The following is an 18,257-nucleotide window of genomic DNA, read 5'->3' on the forward strand; positions in this document are numbered from 1 at the left end:
CTCACAAGCAGACTGCAGTGCATTTTCATAGTTTTCAATTTGAATATTTTTCTTAAATTTTAATTGCGATGATCAAGTTAATGGGGAATCAGTGATAGAAAAATTAACTGACAAACACTTGATGACCTACCTGCTACACTGTTCCTCTTTTTGTATGAAATTATGTTTAAAAAAACATGAATGATTGACAGTTTTCAGTACACCGACAACACTAATATAACCTTGTGGGAAAATATCAATTTGCTGTGTATGACACTTGGCTCACAGGATGCATCGTAAAGAACATTAATCGAATTAGGTACCCATGCATGACATGTAGAACAGAAAAAATCAAAATACTGTCCCCTAGTCCTGTATTGGGCAAAGTCCAATGCGTCTGTGGCTTCAATATCAATCCTCCTGAACAATTCTCTCATTTATAGTGTTATCTAGTATACACTCTGCCATCTGTAGAAAGAAATCCTTTACCACAGTTTTCTCACTCTTAATGTAACACCTATAGTCCCAGCAGTGACAGGTACACCTGTGTGCAGTATTCATTTTAACGTTGGAACCATCACACTTTGTTTGACGCAGTTAATTTTAATGCTTGTACATATTGAGTGATTATTTGGGCCCTTTTGAGCCTTTGTCATGCGTTTCTGGCGGTTGTGTGTATGAGCTATATTTTCAACCATACTACTTTTTTTTTTTTTTTTTTTTATTCCCCTCTGTACTGTGACCTTGGTGGCACCCTCCACCTCAGCTTGCCCATCTGAAGTCCAAGTATTGATTATCTTTTGATGAGAAATCACAGAAGAATTGATACATTTTGGACAAGGGCCTCTGGATATACACCAGTAACCATGTTTTAGCTGATGGCTTTCATTGAGATGGATGATTTCTTTCCTGAATCTGTGCTGAGATTTTGTTTTCATATAACATCTCTGATGCTTTTCAGGTTATATTCAATTAGAGAAGATTATCTTAATGTTTCGAATGTAGATTTATATTATACCAATAATAGCCAAGTGTATGTTGGCTTGTTTCTTTTTTTAAAATTCACTTTTGATACTGTGAAAAATCTTTCGTTCAGAAAGATTAAAAACAATACAGTTTTTGACAAAAATAAAGTGTGGCGTTTGCTTTCTAAGTTTATTTTTTTGGTTTGGTTTCAATAACTGCATCTGCACGATCTGCTTCTCCGACACCAGACTGTGTCGCACTGAAGTGTTTGGACGCGGCTTCTCGATAAGGTTTGACCCTTCCAGCGTTCCGTACAGCCTCAAAGCTTCCTGTGTTGTGTAAACATGTGGATTAAGTGTATTTATTGAACTGTGTGAATAGTTTCTGGTTAAAAACTCAGTGTCTTAAGCTGATAGAGAACGTTGCTGCATTAATAACTAATATGGAGACCGAAAATCGACCCAAAAAGGTAAGTTCAGTATAAGCTGTCGTTCACATTACGAAGAGGTTACAATAGCTAACGCTTGCTAAAGTTAGCTAGCCAGTCAAGCATCAGAGCATTTATCCGTTTTACATACATCAGGCTATGTTATCCACTGGGCAGTTAAAATCATTAGAACAGCCTATTGAATAACGTTAATAAAGTGAATTAAGTGTTTGAATAAAACGGGGGTTTAAGTTGTAGTCGACATGAATAGGTAAAGCTCCATGATGAACTAGCCAAAATGTAGTGCCACTACATCCACGGTCAATGCGAAACGGCGTTGCTTAAAAAGCATTAGTCTCCATTTGTATAAGAGTAAAATATAAGTGTACTTAAGTGAGTTATCAGTTTATAAATTAAAGTCAAAAGTTGATGGCAGAGCTCCGAAAACGGCACGGCTTCTTTTCAGTTGTGTCCCTACAACATCAAGCGATTTAATGAGGATTATGTTGATCATCCGACTACACGATGCGAGTTTGGTGACTGAAGGCAGTCCTGTGTAACTCTAGGTTACTTCGTATTTTCATGATAAGAAAACTATTCAGCTGGTTAACAGAAGTTTTTCAGTGGGTAACTTGTTGATGATCATTAAATGCAAGGAAGCCATCTTTATAACCACTTACTATTAGTTTTAAACGAGGAATAATAGTAGCTACCAATTACATCACAATTCTTATATCGAGTGTAAAACATGCAGGTCCAATTACAGATATTTGGCTACAATATGTCCGGACACAGAAAAGTCCCGCGTATGGCAGCCAGCAGCCTCCATTCGAGAGTCTAATATCTACTACTAATATCTATTGACGAACTTTTGATTAAAGCATGCCTAAAATTACAGCCAACCAAAGTAGAGTACCAGAAATGGCGTAGTGCAATCCTTTCAGCTGAATGAAAAGTTTACAATTTATCTCGTACAGCAATGTATACTATAAAACCAAATAACAGTGCTTCATATGTCAGCATAGCTGTATATGACTTTAGAATATACAGATCAATCACATATAATATGTTGCGCTGTATCTGATTTTGTACCAGCTGCTGTTTGCTTTATGGTATACTGGATAACCAAGTTTTCTCCAAGGCCTTGCTGCACTGCAGAGGTTATAAGACTATAACGGTAATATGTTTGTACAGAGATCCCTTGGGGAGGATGAACGGTCTGGCTCAGAAGGATCAGAGGATGATGATTATGTTCCGTACGTTCCAGTCAAGATTAGAAAACAACAAATGGTAAGTTATTGTGCACTGTCGTGACACTCAAGAAATAAATAGCGATGGACTGATCTGCTCCAATCTGCTGGTTCTGTAAATGTCATTATAAAATTTGGTACATTTATTCATTGTAAAAGTTATATGATATTTAAAATATGTCATGTATATCAAAATCATGTACAGTTACCACATATTCAGATTTAATGCATTTTTTAAACATGTTTACATCACAGTTACAGAAGATGTTACGTCTGCGAGGGAAGGCGGTGGACGAGGAGCAGAAGGACAGTGGGGGGGAGCAGAGGGACGAGGACGAGGGTCTCGGTCCACGCTCCAATATCAGTCTCCTTGATCAGCATCAGCACCTCAAGGAAAAAGCAGAAGGTATCCTGTTCAAACAGGGCACAATCTGGATTTTTAAGGCTTGCCTGTTTTTCATTTTCCATGACTATATTGGTTCTGTGATGTGTTTTTGTATCTTCAGCCCGAAAGGAGTCAGCCAAGGAGAAGCAGCTGAAAGAGGAAGAGAAGATTCTTGAGAGCGTTGCAGAGGGCAGAGGTAAAATGAAAACGCTATCCAATTCCTATGAAGCCGTGTTGAATTATTAGCCAAATTGATTTTGATAAAAATGTTTGTTCAAAATGGTTTAAACTTGCAAAACTAATTCTGGAAACTTTCACCTCTCCTCTATCAGCTCTGATGTCTGTGAAGGAAATGGCCAAAGGTATTATATATGATGATCCAATAAAAACAAGGTAAGTTCTTCATCGGTGAATTTTATAAAGCAATATTGTGCGTGTGTGCGTGTAGTTTTTTTTAAAACCTTTTTATTTAACCTGGATATTCTCTCTAGCTGGAATGCACCACGATACATCCTGAACATGCCAGACACCCGACATGAGCGCGTCAGGAAGAAGTTTCATATCCTAGTTGATGGAGACGGTATCCCTCCTCCAATCAAAAGCTTCAGGGAGATGAAGTTTCCACCAGGTAACAACACACTCCCTGTCTCACATTCTTTCTGTATAAAGCTTTTAATGGTGTCACATGATTAACAGCTGGCAACAAATTTCTGTTCATTGCATTTGCAGCAATTCTGAAAGGTTTGAAAAAGAAGGGGATTGTGCATCCCACACCAATTCAAGTCCAAGGAATCCCCACAGTGTAAGTAGAGTAAATGGAACTCTGGAATGCAAACATTGTAAAATGAACAATTTTATGTTATTGTTAAGTACAATGGTTCATAAATTGACCTTTGTTTGTCTGTAGTCTGTCAGGACGGGACATGATTGGCATCGCGTTCACTGGATCAGGAAAGACTTTGGTTTTCACTCTGCCCATCATCATGTTTTCCCTGGAACAGGAAAAAAGGCTGCCATTCTTTAAGAGAGAGGGACCATATGGACTTATCATCTGTCCTTCAGTAAGACATACAAGACAAACCTATATCATTAATACAGCAGCTTGAAATACATTAATGCAGTCTCATTTGTGGTTACAAAAAAGGATGCTGTCCTTCATGTGTACATGTGCACAGTAGTATTTTGCTTCAGATTGCATTTAATTGTAATTAGGCCCATCAAAGGCCCAAATAATTATACAGTATTTCTTGCTGTCTGCACTCTAGACTGATGACATATACTGTGAGCAACCTAACTTTTTTCTGCAACTAAGCAAATCTGAGTTTAAAACCTTTCCCGTTACTCCAGCGAGAGTTGGCGAGGCAGACCCATGGCATCATTGAGTATTACTGCAAGCTGCTTGAGGAGGAGGGAGCTCCTCAGCTGCGCTCTGCCCTCTGCATTGGAGGAATGTCTGTCAAGGAGCAGATGGAGGTAGTAAAACAGTAAGTAAGAGGGAAAGTTTGAGTGAAAACTTTGGTGCCTGTGATTTATTCAGAATTTGCAGTTTAAACTGGTGTCAAACAAAAACAAGCAGGATTCAGCTGCATTAAATTATTTACAGAGGAAGAATAATGGCGAAAGATTGATGTGTTGCGCAGTATAAAACATTAAGCATGGCCACCTCAAAACCCAGATATTAATAATAGTGTATTTTTAAAAAGCTTAAGAAGTAAATAGTGTTTTGGGTTCCTCTGAATGTGTGTCTCGTCTCGGTTCTAGTGGTGTCCACATGATGGTGGCCACCCCTGGCAGACTGATGGACTTGCTGCAGAAGAAGATGGTGAGTCTGGACATCTGCCGCTACTTGGCTCTGGACGAGGCTGATAGGATGATTGACATGGGCTTTGAGGAAGACATCAGGACCATCTTCTCCTATTTCAAGGTGAGGTCTTCCTTTATGACAGCAACCATTTTCATCAATGCAGAAGATTTAGAACATTTTACAAAACCAAAGTCTTACCTTTAAAACTGTATCCTGGCAACAATATTATTTCTTTATCTAGGGACAAAGGCAAACCCTGCTTTTTAGTGCCACTATGCCCAAGAAGATCCAGAACTTTGCCAAGAGTGCACTGGTCAAACCCATCACTATTAATGTAGGCAGAGCTGGTGCTGCCAGCTTGGATGTCATCCAGGTATGTTCATCTTTCCCTGTAACAGGTTTGTGCTGTCAGGGGTATTCATTGCATTCAGATTTTTTTTAAAAAACCCACTGATGTGAAAACTCTGTGAACTTCAATTTTGTGTATGTGTTTGTGTGCAGGAAGTGGAATATGTCAAAGAGGAGGCCAAGATGGTGTACCTGCTAGAGTGCCTGCAGAAAACACCACCTCCTGTCAGTACTTCCACATGTTATGACACTGGCAAGCATCTAAAATACATAACTCAGACATGTCAGGCGTTACAAAATATTCTGTCTTCATATGACAGGTGCTGATATTTGCTGAGAAGAAGGCTGATGTAGATGCCATCCATGAGTATCTGCTGCTAAAAGGCGTGGAGGCGGTGGCCATCCATGGAGGAAAAGGTACGCACAACTCTATTCTAATCATTAACATACATAGCAGTTAGTACTTAGTAATAGTGCATGCAGAGGATTACTGTATCTGGAGGTTTTTCCAACCAAGCATCAAGTTTAGCTCAGACTTTACTCTTCAGCTTTGATGTAGTTGCTCATCATTACCACCAGATGCCACCCTGCTTGCAGATGTCACAATTCTGCTTTATAGTGTAGTTTAACATTTCCAAAGAACTGCATACACCTCCCTCACATTTTCCACTTTGTCATTGTCTTGCAAAATACTGTTTCGTTAATGTGATATTTGGTGTTTTATTATCAGATCAAGAGGAAAGAACAAAGGCCATAGAGGCATTCAAAGAGGGAAAAAAAGATGTCTTAGTTGCCACAGACGTTGCCTCCAAAGGTCTGGATTTCCCAGCTATACAGCATGTGGTGAACTATGACATGCCTGAGGAAATAGAAAACTATGGTAAGAGGATAAGTCCACGACCTGGCCCCCTTAAAATCAGTACAATATCTAAGCCTCAGTGTTTTTGCTCAAGCTGGTTTGTTGGAATTTTCTGGCTTTAGTCCACAGAATTGGAAGAACTGGTCGATCGGGCAAGACTGGTATCGCCACAACGTTCATCAATAAAGGCTGTGGTGAGGAAAAATATCAGTCTCATTAATGATTTTCAGAATATTTGCAATGTATTATAATAAATTTAGTTGATCCCAGTGGCGATAAATTAACAGTAAGTGCATGTCTTTTCTTCTGGTGTAGATGAGTCAGTGTTGATGGACCTGAAAGCCCTGCTAGTTGAAGCCAAGCAGAAGGTCCCACCTGTTCTCCAGGTGCTCCAGACTGGAGACGAGACCATGCTGGACATCGGAGGTGAGACTTTCACACCAAATCTAGTTTTCATCTCTTTCTTTGGGGTCTATTCTATATCAACTTTAAAATATTTCTCTCATCTGATCATCTCAATTTCGCAGACACCGACGCAGGTGTGGAGTATTTGCAAACCCTTTCTAACGTACCTGGTATTTGTGTTCTCACAGGAGAGAGGGGCTGTACATTTTGTGGTGGTCTTGGTCATCGTATTACAGACTGTCCCAAGTTGGAGGCCATGCAGACCAAGCAGGTCACCAACATCGGGCGGAAAGACTACCTGGCTCATAGCTCAATGGACTTCTAAGAGGGTTTTAATGAGGGGGAAGATTCTCCAAGGCCAAATGGAACTGAGAGACATTTCTGAGGAAATCGTACACTTATGTGTCATGTCACTGAACTAAGGAAGTGTATTTTTATCAACAGCTGTCATTGTTTGCAGGTCTGTTAGATAAGATATTCAGTTCCTTGCATCTTTTCCCCCCAGTTTCTCTCATACTTGTTCTGTTCTGCCTTTGTAACATACATTTTTGATACTCTGATACTGATAATTGTAAATAAAACCACCATATAATGTATTTTTTGTTCATCTTTTCTGTTCTTATCTGGAAAATAGAGAAAGGTGTGGTACCAGTTTTGTTTGGTGAGGAAGTTGCTAAAACAAGCAGAATAATGCAAAGGGAAGTTTGACTCAAGAAAACAGCAACACACGACCTGTGGGTCCTATCTTTTGCAACAGTTACATTGCAGATCAGAGACATCTTGACATTTAGCCCTGATAGACATACCCAAGCAGATGACAGAATGAATGCTGCTGGTGATGTAAAGGAAACAATTATTTTTGTCGTGTAGGAAACCAATTTTAGCATCTTTGAACTGTAGAGCAACGGCTTTTACAGTGAAAGATATACAGACAAAGCTTGCAAGCATGGATGTCATCTTCAAGGAAGGAATGCTGTACCTTCAGGGAGTCAAGTTTGGAAAAGTAAGTTTTACATAAATTTCCCATTCAGCGTATTTGTGAGAATATTGTGGCTCATTTTATTCCTGTATTGTTTATTTTTCAAAGTACGGCAACTGAGCAGCTTGCCGTGTTTTCACTAACTGCTTAGTTAAAATAAGCAAAGGCACAGATGGTGATACGATTGTTTTTCAGAGTTTTAAAGTCTTGACACGGAGCATATCATATCCAAAGCCAATGCGTGCACAGACATTAACAAATTTGGCGCAGAGACAGCTTTTTTAAGCACCTATGAGAATGCTTCAAATGATCTGTCATTGGAATACCTTTAACAAAATAGAGCACTAGCAGTATGATAATGTGCAGAGAACTGTATTTGTTCATTATTTTTTCAGCTATTGCATAATAATCAGCAGAACAAACTTTGTATATGGCACATTTGAAACATGAAACCATATGCTTCACAAAGATGTGAAGTTAACAGGAAACAAGTGGAAGTGTAAACAACAAAAGACTCGGCAGATATGGGAAATAATTAAAACCAAAAATATAATAAAAAATGAATTGAAAAAAACTAGTGGAGGAAGCATACATGAAATATTCTTACAAAGGCAAGTTAGACCAAGAAAATGTTATTTATACTTTAACTTTTACTTGAACTAAAGTAACTATTTTGACTTACAGGCAGCCAATTGAGACATTTTAGGAACAGTAAGTGAATTATTCTAATATGTTGCAATAATCAAGATGTACATATACTAAAGCACAAACTTGGTTTTCACAACGGTAGAACATATAGTGGTGCTCTGAATGTGAAATCTAGTTCACAATCTAAAATTACCCCTAGGTTCATGTGTGGTAGAAATGTAGAGCTGTGTGTCACCTGTGTAATAATAGAAACAGATGCCATACTTGCTGATGATGTGGCAACATGGCATCGCATACAGTCAGAAAAGAATGAACTCTCGAAACAGAACCAAAATAAACAAATTTTCTGCTTGTTATGTGACATTTAAACCAGCCAATAACTGTGACAAGGAACCCACTTACTAACAGTCACTTTTTCACCCTGTCCCCTCATCTGCAACAGAGAACATGGAGGAAAATATGGCTGATGCTCTTTAAACCCAGTTCCACTGGGGTTGGCCGGTTGGAGCTCTATACCGTACTCGACAACAATGCTATTACTGACCAGAAGAAGGCCACTCGGCAGAAAACACCAGAGAGAAAAGTGGTGCGTCTGAGTGATTGCCTGAGTGTCATCCCTGCTCCAAAGGAGTCTTGCCCCCAAGGGTGCACGGCCTTCTACTTAAAAACCACACAATGCACCTACACTATGGCCTCTACAACAAGCCAGGACTGGCTAAGTGCCCTCTGTCTCCTGGCCTTCCAGGTATCACACTTCTCTCCTCTTGATCAGTACAGCTTTCTCCTTTTCCTTTCTATATCAGTGGTAGTGTTGTTATTTAGGAAAGGTGGACATAAACCTTATCCACAATTGGAGATAGATAGCACAATGAGGAAGTTAATACAGTATCTGCAACTTCTGTCACTTCACTTCTCTAATTCTTGTGCTTGCACAAGCTTTGCTGTTTCGTGCATCTTACCACTTTGAAATCATAAAACAGCGATAAGAGGTTGGTTTACTCTGTGTAATATTTACCATGCCACTGTGTTTACAGAAGGATCCTGGAGAAACAGACAAAGGGGGTTTGAAGAGAGGAAATGATTTGACCATGGAGGACAATGACCTTTACTCATCTTGGAAAACTGGTAACACAAACAGCTGATCAGTCAACAAGCAATCAAAAGTAACAGTTCAGAAAAGGTGTTTAGTGAATGTGCGCAGAGTGTGATGTATCAACTCTCCTACCAGGTTGTTAAGTTAAAATATAATAACATTTTCTTATGTCCAAAGTTTTTCTTGGCTTTTTTATGACTAATTAAACACTATACTCAACTGCTGGGAACACGGGACTGTACAAAAACGTATTGTAATTTTTCTTTTGGCTGAAAGTACCATAGTCTGACTATTTTGGCAGAGCAGTGGAGACTCTTTTATTCTTGTCCTAAATTCTTTTTCATACTCATAATTTTTTCTTGTGTACATTGGTGGTGCACGTTCAAAGATTTAAATTGAAGAACATGATGATGAACATGTTGTCACTATTATATTATTTTGACACATTGTGGGATAGAAAACATTAATAACCCTGGTGAGGGCCTTGGTTTTTTACGAAGTGAAAACACACCAATAATTTTTGTACAATCCCTAAAAAGAAGCCACACAGGGGCAAGATGCACAAGCAGTCAAACAATCTGAAAATGATTTAGAAAAACCATCAGTATTAGCGTCAGCAAGCTTTAGCTTATACAAATGTATTTCTTTTTATTTCCTAATGGATTAAACTTCTGCTGAAAAATCCAGGTTGCCTGTAGTGACTTGGAGCGATTAGTAGAATGCAAACACCTTTAAAGCAGCTGGTTTCTGTAGGAGAATATATTTGATGTACATTTATTCACTTTGCTGATGCATTGCTGCTCAGACCTCATATAATTAATCTAATGCTTTCATGTGTAGTCATGCTGCACTGGTCTCAGTGTGATTGTTGTGATTTTGAAGTGGTAAATATTTTCATATCTTCTCATGTTTAGATCTCACCCTTCCTCCGAACCAGTACCAAGTGACTGTCCAGAGCACAGAAGCATCGAGGAGGTGCAAGCTGGCCCGGGAGTATCTGGTCTCCCCAGATAAAGAAGCTTTGGTACTGCTGGCCTGCAGTACCGGTGACATCATCTATAGCTGGCCATACAGACTTTTGCGCAAATTCGGACAGGTTGAGGTAAAGTACTTCCCCTAAAATTGGAAAGGATATGCTTTTTGAATTTGTATTTCTCAAAATATCAAACTGTTTCGGTGCCTCTTTATGATAAGACTACCTTTATAAAGGATTTATGATTGGTTTAGTAAACTAGTTATAGTTTGTAGTAATAAAATAGTTTATTAATTAGTTTGTTCACACTATATAAATCATTCATAAGATGTTATAACACATTAGATAAAAGGGGCAACAATGACCTAGAGTTTGAATCTGGTAATTTAATATGCCATAATTTGATCTGCCGAATGAAATTAATTATTTATTATTATTTAACCAATAAGAGTGTGTCATTATTAGTGTTGTTATTTGCTAGTCACTTAACAAATATGTAAAGAAGCAGCAGGCATAAACGCTGGATGATGGAGAAAACAAAGAAAGCTCAGTAACTAATGAGATATGAGGCTTAACAGTACAGAGAAATGTGGGCTCACTATTTGGCAAGCAACAAGTCACTGTTGCCCTTTTTATCTAATGTGTTATAACAGCTATTGAATGATTCATAAAGTGTTCAAAAGCTTATTAATGAGCTAGTTATAAACCATTCATAAATCCTTTATAAGGGTAGTCGTACTGTAAAGTGGTACCACTATTTCTTTAAGATGTGTGTTAATTGCTGTGATTACAGGGGGGGTTCAGCATTGAAGCAGGCCGTCGCTGTCAGTCAGGAGAAGGAGTGTTCATCTTCCTGACCAAACATGGCTCCCAGGTCTTCCAGGCTATATTAGAGCAGTGCTCTGTGGAGAAGAGCTCGCCTGCCCAGCCACTCAGCAACAACAGAATATCATTTTCTGACCAGTCTCCTGTTTTCCTCCCAGCCCCACCCAACCGACCACCTGCTCCTCCTGTCTACAACCCTGCAGATGTTGCTGCGGACACAGAAGACAAGTCTGAAGACCATTATTCTACTATTAATTACACCTTCAAGCCACTATCTTTTGTCAAACCTCAACTTTCTAATAGCAAGGAGGTTGTGGGAGAGGAAGGTGACGTTGAGGATGAGGATGAACGGTGTCATTCCCTGGAGGCCCTAAGCCTGGACGGTGACATGGACGACATTTATTACAACGTGAGGAGATTCACTCCTCCTGTGGTCAGAAAAGATCCGTTCAAACCTGAGATAGACGATTCAAACGAGTGCATCTACTCGGCTGTGAGAATAAGCATTTCTCCCTCAAACTCCCAGTTGCAGCCTTTATCCTCACCCCTGCCTCCACCTGTTCCTCCGCCTCCTCCCTGCCCCCTTCCCCAATCTGTTCCTTACACCCTACCCAAGCCCAGATACCAGTGTCAGCCCCCTGTGATTAACTTCATCCAGCCAGGGTTCAATACTCAGGCAGAGGCAGAGGATGACATGAAGGAGATGGAGGAGGCCATTGGCTCCTCTACCCGTGTCAACCCCACAGAGGCCCCTGGCAGTTTTAAACACAGGCTGGCAGAAATCATTTCTAAGGACCTGGCAAAGTTCCAGCCACCTCTTCCCACTGGAGCGGGCAGCCCCACATTTTCTCAGTAGGCTATTAGTTAACAGACAGACTAGAAGGAGCAATTTTAACCATGATAGATTGTCAGAAGGTGCAATTAGTTTCTTTCTTTCTTTTTTTTTTTTTTTTTTTTTAAATCCCCTCCACTGGGAACATTAGGCATCAGATTTTTGTCTTGCAGATGTTCATGTTTATCAGTGTAGTCTGTCATTTTATTCTTTGGGAAAAGAGGATTCAGTCCGTGTTGTTTTTCACTGCTGGAATGTTAATGTGACATTACCATTAGTTGATAAGCAGAGAGAACACCTGATTGTTTGACTGTTTAATTATGGAAACAGTTTAAGGAAAAAAAAAAATTATGATTCCTTGTGACAGTCAGTGAGTTGCATGACATCTTTTGAGGCTTCCTCTAGATTATGTTTGTTCTTCTACTTCCTTCTTAAAGTGAAATAAGATGGATGCTGCATGTAAATCAAGAGTTTTTCTGCAAGACAGAAAGACGAAATACCCAAGTGTGAATATTGCTTTTTTTTTTGTACATGGACGCTTCAGTTTGCTTCACATGGTAGAAATATTAAAATATCATTTACTCAGTATACAACGTGTTGCTGACTTCAGTATGAAACATACAAAAATAATTTGAAATGCACTCATTTCTTAACTATGTCTTTATTTTAGCAAAACAACCCTTATAAAATACCCCATAGCTAAACATAAATATCAAATAATTGTTTTTAATTTAGACAATTGTCACTAATGACACATGAAAATGTCATTAATGATGTTCAGGGCATATAAAGTGCATAAAAAGGCCTATGGGAGCTCATCATGGCCTTGGGAAGTAAAAACAAGTTTTTCCTGTATTGTTTTTTTTTTTTCATTTGGCAGTGCAACATCTAAGCTATAAATTATGACAGGAGAATATATGAAGGACTAGCACATGATCAACATTTCTACAAGCTGTAATATTTGGTTCTCCCGGTTCTTCCTATGACAGACACCGCGGTGTAAAGAGTCAATAGTCAGTGGCCAGTGTTCTCTGTTACTGTCTCCCGTTCTGACTTTCCTCCATGTCGCTGAGATGCGAGGATTCCCCATCACTGCTGTGGGAAGAGGGTGTGGATTTAATTGTCCCCAGGTCGGATGTAGGTCCGAGTATGATAAGGTGATCCCGCTGCTCTCCGGTCAGCTGCTCCTGCGCACTGGCTGCAGGCCGTAGAGAGTGAATTAGGCTCCTCCTGGAGCTCTTGTCCGCTGGACCCATGCACTCCGACTGAACCACGCCGGCCAGGAGCTCCGACAGCTCGTTGATGTAAATCTGCGCCATTTGGAGGGTGTCATATTTGGACAACTTCTTCTCATTTTCCAGGGAAGGGATGACGCTCCTCAGCTCGTCAAACGCTTTGTTCAGGCCGTGCATCCTTCTCCTTTCCCTGGCGTTGGCTGCGACGCGCCTGTGTTTCTGGGGGCCAAAGTGGCTCGCATTGCCTCCCTCAGCTGACTTCTCACAGTCTGTCTCTGTGATGCCTGCAGCCGACACGCAGTCAGGCAGTTTACTGGTTGGCACAAATTTCTCATGCAGTGAGATGCATGCCTCTGGAGCTCCGTGCGCGTCCTTCCGGGAGAACGCACGGATTGAGTTTGAAGAAATCCAACTTTTGGAGTTGATGTGGGCCAGGCTGCGCTGCTGCAGCGCGGTGAAATCTTCTGGGTACTCTTGCCAGCTCGAAAGCTCTGCCTTTGCGGTCATCACTGTAATGGCCTGTGGTCGTGCGCGGCAGGGAATAAAGGTCACACAGAAGACTCTGGCTGATGCCCTTGTCTCTGGAACGGGTTGCACTGCGCCAGCAATTTATACTTTTCCAGCCTCCCCTCAGTCACCTTGGTGTCACTCCCAGCCCTCAGACAGCTCTGACAGCGCTGCAGCCTCAGGAGGCAGCAGCCAATCGCACAATCCCCTCTGACCCTGTCAAAGAACAATTAGACAAAGCGCGACTTTTTTCTCCTATTGTGTATTGTAACTCAATCACGACCTTGTTATTATCCTCACACAGAGGGGAACCCGGAGTATTAATCATTTAAGAGCGTGGCTTATACGTTCTCAAAGAGAACGTGATCTAATGAACTTAGCAGTAAAGTCTAGACTTCATGTCTGTTTGGCTAAACCCTTCAAGTTTCCCAGAAACAGTTAAAATAACGTTTATTGGGAAATTGAACAACTTTCGAGCTTGAGGAGTTTTCTTATCTGTTATTTCCTAAATCCATTTTTACACACATTATCATTCAAAGTTGTATCCTCCTCCTCCTCCTCCTCCTCCTCCTCCATGGACCTCCGCCAGTGTTCCAAGTCCATGGAAAATGAATTTGGACATCTTTCTCATGAGCAAAGGAACTGAGTCCTTAATTGGGTCTAACCCTTAAAGGATCTGGCAGGGCTGAGGTTTGTTCTCAAACAAACAGTAAAAGCTGGACGATCTTATTTGCAGAGCAACAATAAAACCAACAGGTGGGAGACAAGGCTTGAGGCACACCTGTCTACAGCAGAGCCATGATAACTGATAAGATGTCTGAAGGCAATTTATGGATCATCTAGCAAAACATGCATAAGTCATACTGGAAAACGTTCAACCATCCATTATTATAATCATCACCATCATCATCATTATTATTATTATTATTAGTAGTAGTAGTTGTTGTTGTATTATTATTGTTATTATTATTATTATTATTATTATTATTATTATTATTATTATAGGATTAAGAGTTTATCCAAATCTAATCCAAATCAAGGAAGATAAATTAGGCTACAAATTTTGGTTATAGTCACGTGGCCCCTGCCCTGTGCCTATCAGCTGGTGTCCCCTGGCACCCCACGCAAGCTACACACCTCTGTCACAGCCAGTGTCACCCACGTCTCCCATATGCTGCGCACAGCGACAGCTCAGCTTCCACACTGACTCTCGCTGCCCTGACACAAGAGCTAATCACTCATTAGGTCATCAATTACAGGAGAAGGAACCTCTCCAGCAGCAGCGCAGACCTGTCCGGAGGGAGATCTGAGATGTTGTGTGGTGATAGCGACTTGGGCACATTTTGCATTCAGTGCCCCTCTCTCTCGCTCTCTGTGTTTTGTGTGTGTGTGTGTGTGTGTGTGTGTGTGTGTGTGTGTGTGTGTGTGTGTGTGTGTGACAGTCGGGGTCGAGCACTGGTAAAGAAAATCACCGTGACCTGCCTCGCCGCCAGCAGTTTAACGAGGCCTGGTCTTAGTTGAATAAATCGGCACGCTCTCCGTCCCGGGGTGTCCATTCATTTTTGGGGCTGCATGAATATTTCATTCCTTCAGCCCCACTGCCAGCGCAACAGCCTGTAACCCTGCGTGCAGGCTTTAAAAATGCGGCTACACTTCCCATCTGGTGCGGGGCGTGAGCGGGGGAGTGGCAGCGGAGGCCGAGGAGGTGTGAGGAACATTTCAAAGGTCAACTTCTACTGACCTGCAGCAAGAGGGAGACTGATGTGTCCCACCAAGCAGCCAGAGAGGGAGGGAGGGAGGGAAGGAGGAGGGGGGAGGTCGCTGTCAACTGGCGAGTTATGGCAACTTTCAGTGCTGGTCCAAAGCCTTGTTGGGGGTCATAAATGCAAAATTCCCCCTCCCCATTACAAATGAAAGCGTTGACTGTAAGCGATTGCCATTATTATTGTTGGGCAGCGGTGGAAGAAGTATTTACCTTAGATAAAGCAGTATAACACAATGCTACAATACACCATGCAATAAAAAAGTGAAAATATCATCAGCAAAATGTACTTGGAGTATGTACTTGTATTATAACACTTCATATCATTTGATGGTTAATACTGATGTATTAATATGTACACAGCATTTTAATGTTGTGGTTGGCAGAGGTTGTGTTCTTCTGAACTGCTTTAAATATTGTTGAATCATGTCCTTTTTAGAAGCTCATCATTCGTTTTTCTATGTTATGTCTGCAAAGTAACTTGTAACTGTTGGCTCACAAATAAATCTAGTGGTGTACAAAGTGCGGTGTTTCCCTCACAATGTTAAAGTAACAGCAGCTGAGGAATTTATGCTGTTGTTTACCCAGAGACTAGTGGTCAACAGTTTGCAATGTGAAAATAATGCAAAACAACTCAAAGCTACAGGTAAATCACTGAAAGAAAAAGACATGTGGATGGTAATCTCCTCAGTAACTGTAAATAACCAATAGAAAAGTGGAAAGAAAAACAAAAAACTTCACATCTGCAAACAGCATGTAAGCAGCTGGATCCCAGCTGTCTTTTTAACCTGCTTCTCAAATTTTGCCTCCCTCTTAGTTTCTCCAAAGCTGTCACCACCTGCAGCTATGGCCTAAATGTTATAACCACATCCACTAGTAACAGCAAATTAGCCTCATCAGGTCTTACCTAAGCCTATAGTCAGGGTTCCTTCAGAATATTTGCCTCGGTCCCCGTTCCCACAATATTGCTCAATAAAACCCAGACTGGTGGATTGGTGTGTTCGCAGTGAGGAGTTCCTGTATGTTCTGTGTAGTAGTGTCAAATGAATGTAACGGTAACACTTTACTGTATGGGAGGCTACATTACTAATACAACAATACATGTTGCAATGCCGTCACCATCTGAACGATAAGGCGCACAAAATGCCACAACAATTTCTCAACTAAGTTGACCACTGGTTTCACAATATGTCTCTAACCAGAGCGCTGTAGATATTACTGCAGCTGCCACATGACGTTGGTGACTGTGCCAACTGCGTATTTACTTATTGTGCCTCTTAATCATTCAAACCCTAAACCTAAGCAGCCAACCATAGCAGCGATTACTTGTGTCAACACAACTTCCATGGCTGCCATTCAACTGTAATAACTATAACCGCCTACAGTGTGTAACAACTCAGAAGGTTGGGAAGTACAAATGCCTCTAAACTCATCACGCTGTATGGCTGCAGCTGAACAATGTAAAATACCCATATTTTGGCAGGGGTTCTCTGATCCATCTCATTCTTTACTCGTTGGCTGGAGAATAGAGAGAGACAGAAAGTAGTTCCAATGATAATACATTGTGTCATTGTTTTAATTTCTAGTAAATGAAGCAGACCTAATAGTGAAATAAAAACCAGTCTTCTTTTCACTGGGGATGCCTTAAACCCTCCTCAATTATCCCTGGGGAACAGCAGTTGGGGAGCCATGGCTTCAAGCAATCTATAATTAATTCAACACTATTTTTTAAAGGCCTTACTTTGAAGTATTGTGTCTCTGTTTCATTATCCACCTGTTCAAGACACTGTAACACCTCACTGAAACACATATGACACATCCATACAAGCCACATATGGCTGCAAAATTATGTTAACGCTTTATTGTATGGGTCCCTAATTGTGTATTATATTAATAGATTATTGTTATATAATTTTGTAGGAAGATCTTTTGAAAGAACAAGGTAAGTTGGTAGTAATCATGAGGAAAATCTTCTCGAGAGAAATGCTCCATTTAAAGGTTGAATTGTGTGCTTGCATATGAATGAATTTGACATTTGTTTTGTTCACCTAACCTGCTGTGACTTAAATCTATGTTGGTGATTGGGTCTAATTTCTTGAAAATGCTGTTTATGTTTATATATTGGGATTATAATTTTTTTTTTTTTATAAATAGTATAACATTCTATCTTTCCAGGGAGATATTAGGATATTATGGGCCACACGGTGTGCTTCACAAAGACAGTATGGCTTTTGACGTATATGTTAATATAATAACAGCTACATTATAACTTCAACCATGTATGTACTTCCCAGGCGTGCATCCCCTGTAGCCTATCCATCCAACCCTTACTATACCTTTAGATTGTTTTCAGCATGTGTTAATACTGTAGGCCATACAGTGTACAAGCAGCTGGACATGAGTTTAACCCCACCATGACATTTGGAGTGAGATGTCCTTCCTCGCCTACCCATTAGAGCTGAGTGGTCAATACAGTGAGCCACCGTTTCTCTTGTGTTTTAATTAAAGACTCCTTCCTTCCCTAACAATAGAGCGTCTCCATGTTTTTTGTCACACAGTCGTGCACCAGGAACAGTGAACCTCTTGATGTTGGGAGCAGTCTACTCTGTAATTATCCTCACACACCCGAAGCTACGGAGGTGGTTCTAGAGAGCAAAGAGACAAATCTTAATGCCGGGGTTTCAGACGCAAATTAGGACAATTAGAGGCCTCATTAATTTAGGAGAAGGGAAGTAATATTCTAGTTAAAGTAACGGTTCATTAAGTCAATGTTATCTGTGATAGCAGGCTAATTGATGAACTCCTAGGGAGCAACAATAAGAGGAGAGATGACTTCCTTACAGTAGGACCGCGCTGGACACCAACAATAACCTCAGTCTCCCACATGTTCACACCGCTTCTTACTGTAAACATAGCGTCTCATTGGGAGAATAGCTGCACAGCGCTCCACTGAGGTGGAACGAAATGTCGCGATGCTTGA

At 40.6% G+C, this 18,257-nt stretch overlaps 3 protein-coding genes across 3 annotated transcripts; 2 read left to right on the forward strand and 1 right to left on the reverse strand.

The window, feature by feature from the left end:
• The first annotated feature begins 1,239 nt into the window (after window positions 1-1,239).
• Window positions 1,240-7,019, forward strand: LOC130173618 (probable ATP-dependent RNA helicase DDX41). Its single transcript, XM_056383040.1, has 17 exons — window positions 1,240-1,414; window positions 2,567-2,662; window positions 2,878-3,028; window positions 3,129-3,203; window positions 3,340-3,400; window positions 3,499-3,635; window positions 3,737-3,809; window positions 3,915-4,068; window positions 4,355-4,491; window positions 4,769-4,931; window positions 5,053-5,184; window positions 5,313-5,384; window positions 5,480-5,576; window positions 5,890-6,039; window positions 6,141-6,212; window positions 6,334-6,444; window positions 6,612-7,019. Exons 1-17 carry the CDS (start codon window positions 1,388-1,390, stop codon window positions 6,746-6,748), a joined length of 1,845 nt encoding a protein of 614 aa, XP_056239015.1. The 5' UTR covers window positions 1,240-1,387; the 3' UTR covers window positions 6,749-7,019.
• A 174-nt stretch (window positions 7,020-7,193) lies between these two features.
• dok3 (docking protein 3) lies at window positions 7,194-11,919 on the forward strand. Its single transcript, XM_056383164.1, has 5 exons — window positions 7,194-7,426; window positions 8,493-8,795; window positions 9,085-9,175; window positions 10,058-10,245; window positions 10,910-11,919. The coding sequence occupies exons 1-5, from the start codon at window positions 7,370-7,372 to the stop codon at window positions 11,795-11,797; spliced, it is 1,527 nt and encodes a 508-aa protein (XP_056239139.1). The 5' UTR covers window positions 7,194-7,369; the 3' UTR covers window positions 11,798-11,919.
• Window positions 11,920-12,003: 84 nt separating this feature from the next.
• Window positions 12,004-14,484, reverse strand: atoh1b (atonal bHLH transcription factor 1b). The gene has a single exon (XM_056383163.1). The coding sequence runs from the start codon at window positions 13,513-13,515 to the stop codon at window positions 12,808-12,810; it is 708 nt and encodes a 235-aa protein (XP_056239138.1). The 5' UTR covers window positions 13,516-14,484; the 3' UTR covers window positions 12,004-12,807.
• Between the last annotated feature and the right edge of the window lie 3,773 nt (window positions 14,485-18,257).

This window comes from Seriola aureovittata, chromosome 8 (genome assembly GCF_021018895.1).
Source record: "Seriola aureovittata isolate HTS-2021-v1 ecotype China chromosome 8, ASM2101889v1, whole genome shotgun sequence".
Classification (NCBI taxonomy): domain Eukaryota; kingdom Metazoa; phylum Chordata; class Actinopteri; order Carangiformes; family Carangidae; genus Seriola; species Seriola aureovittata.

What these genes read in the sequence shown, in the direction of transcription:
- LOC130173618 (XM_056383040.1), top strand. Translation starts at nt 1,388, where the DNA reads ATGGAGACCGAAAATCGACCCAAAAAG. An exon ending in CCAGCTTGGATGTCATCCAG is followed by an intron (nt 5,185 to 5,312) that starts GTATGTTCATCT and finishes GTTTGTGTGCAG; the next exon opens with GAAGTGGAATATGTCAAAGA. An exon ending in GACCATGCTGGACATCGGAG is followed by an intron (nt 6,445 to 6,611) that starts GTGAGACTTTCA and finishes GTGTTCTCACAG; the next exon opens with GAGAGAGGGGCTGTACATTT.
- dok3 (XM_056383164.1), top strand. Translation starts at nt 7,370, where the DNA reads ATGGATGTCATCTTCAAGGAAGGAATGCTGTACCTTCAGGGAGTCAAG. An exon ending in TTACTCATCTTGGAAAACTG is followed by an intron (nt 9,176 to 10,057) that starts GTAACACAAACA and finishes TCTCATGTTTAG; the next exon opens with ATCTCACCCTTCCTCCGAAC. An exon ending in GCAAATTCGGACAGGTTGAG is followed by an intron (nt 10,246 to 10,909) that starts GTAAAGTACTTC and finishes CTGTGATTACAG; the next exon opens with GGGGGGTTCAGCATTGAAGC.
- atoh1b (XM_056383163.1), bottom strand. Translation starts at nt 13,515, where the DNA reads ATGACCGCAAAGGCAGAGCTTTCGAGCTGGCAAGAGTACCCAGAAGAT.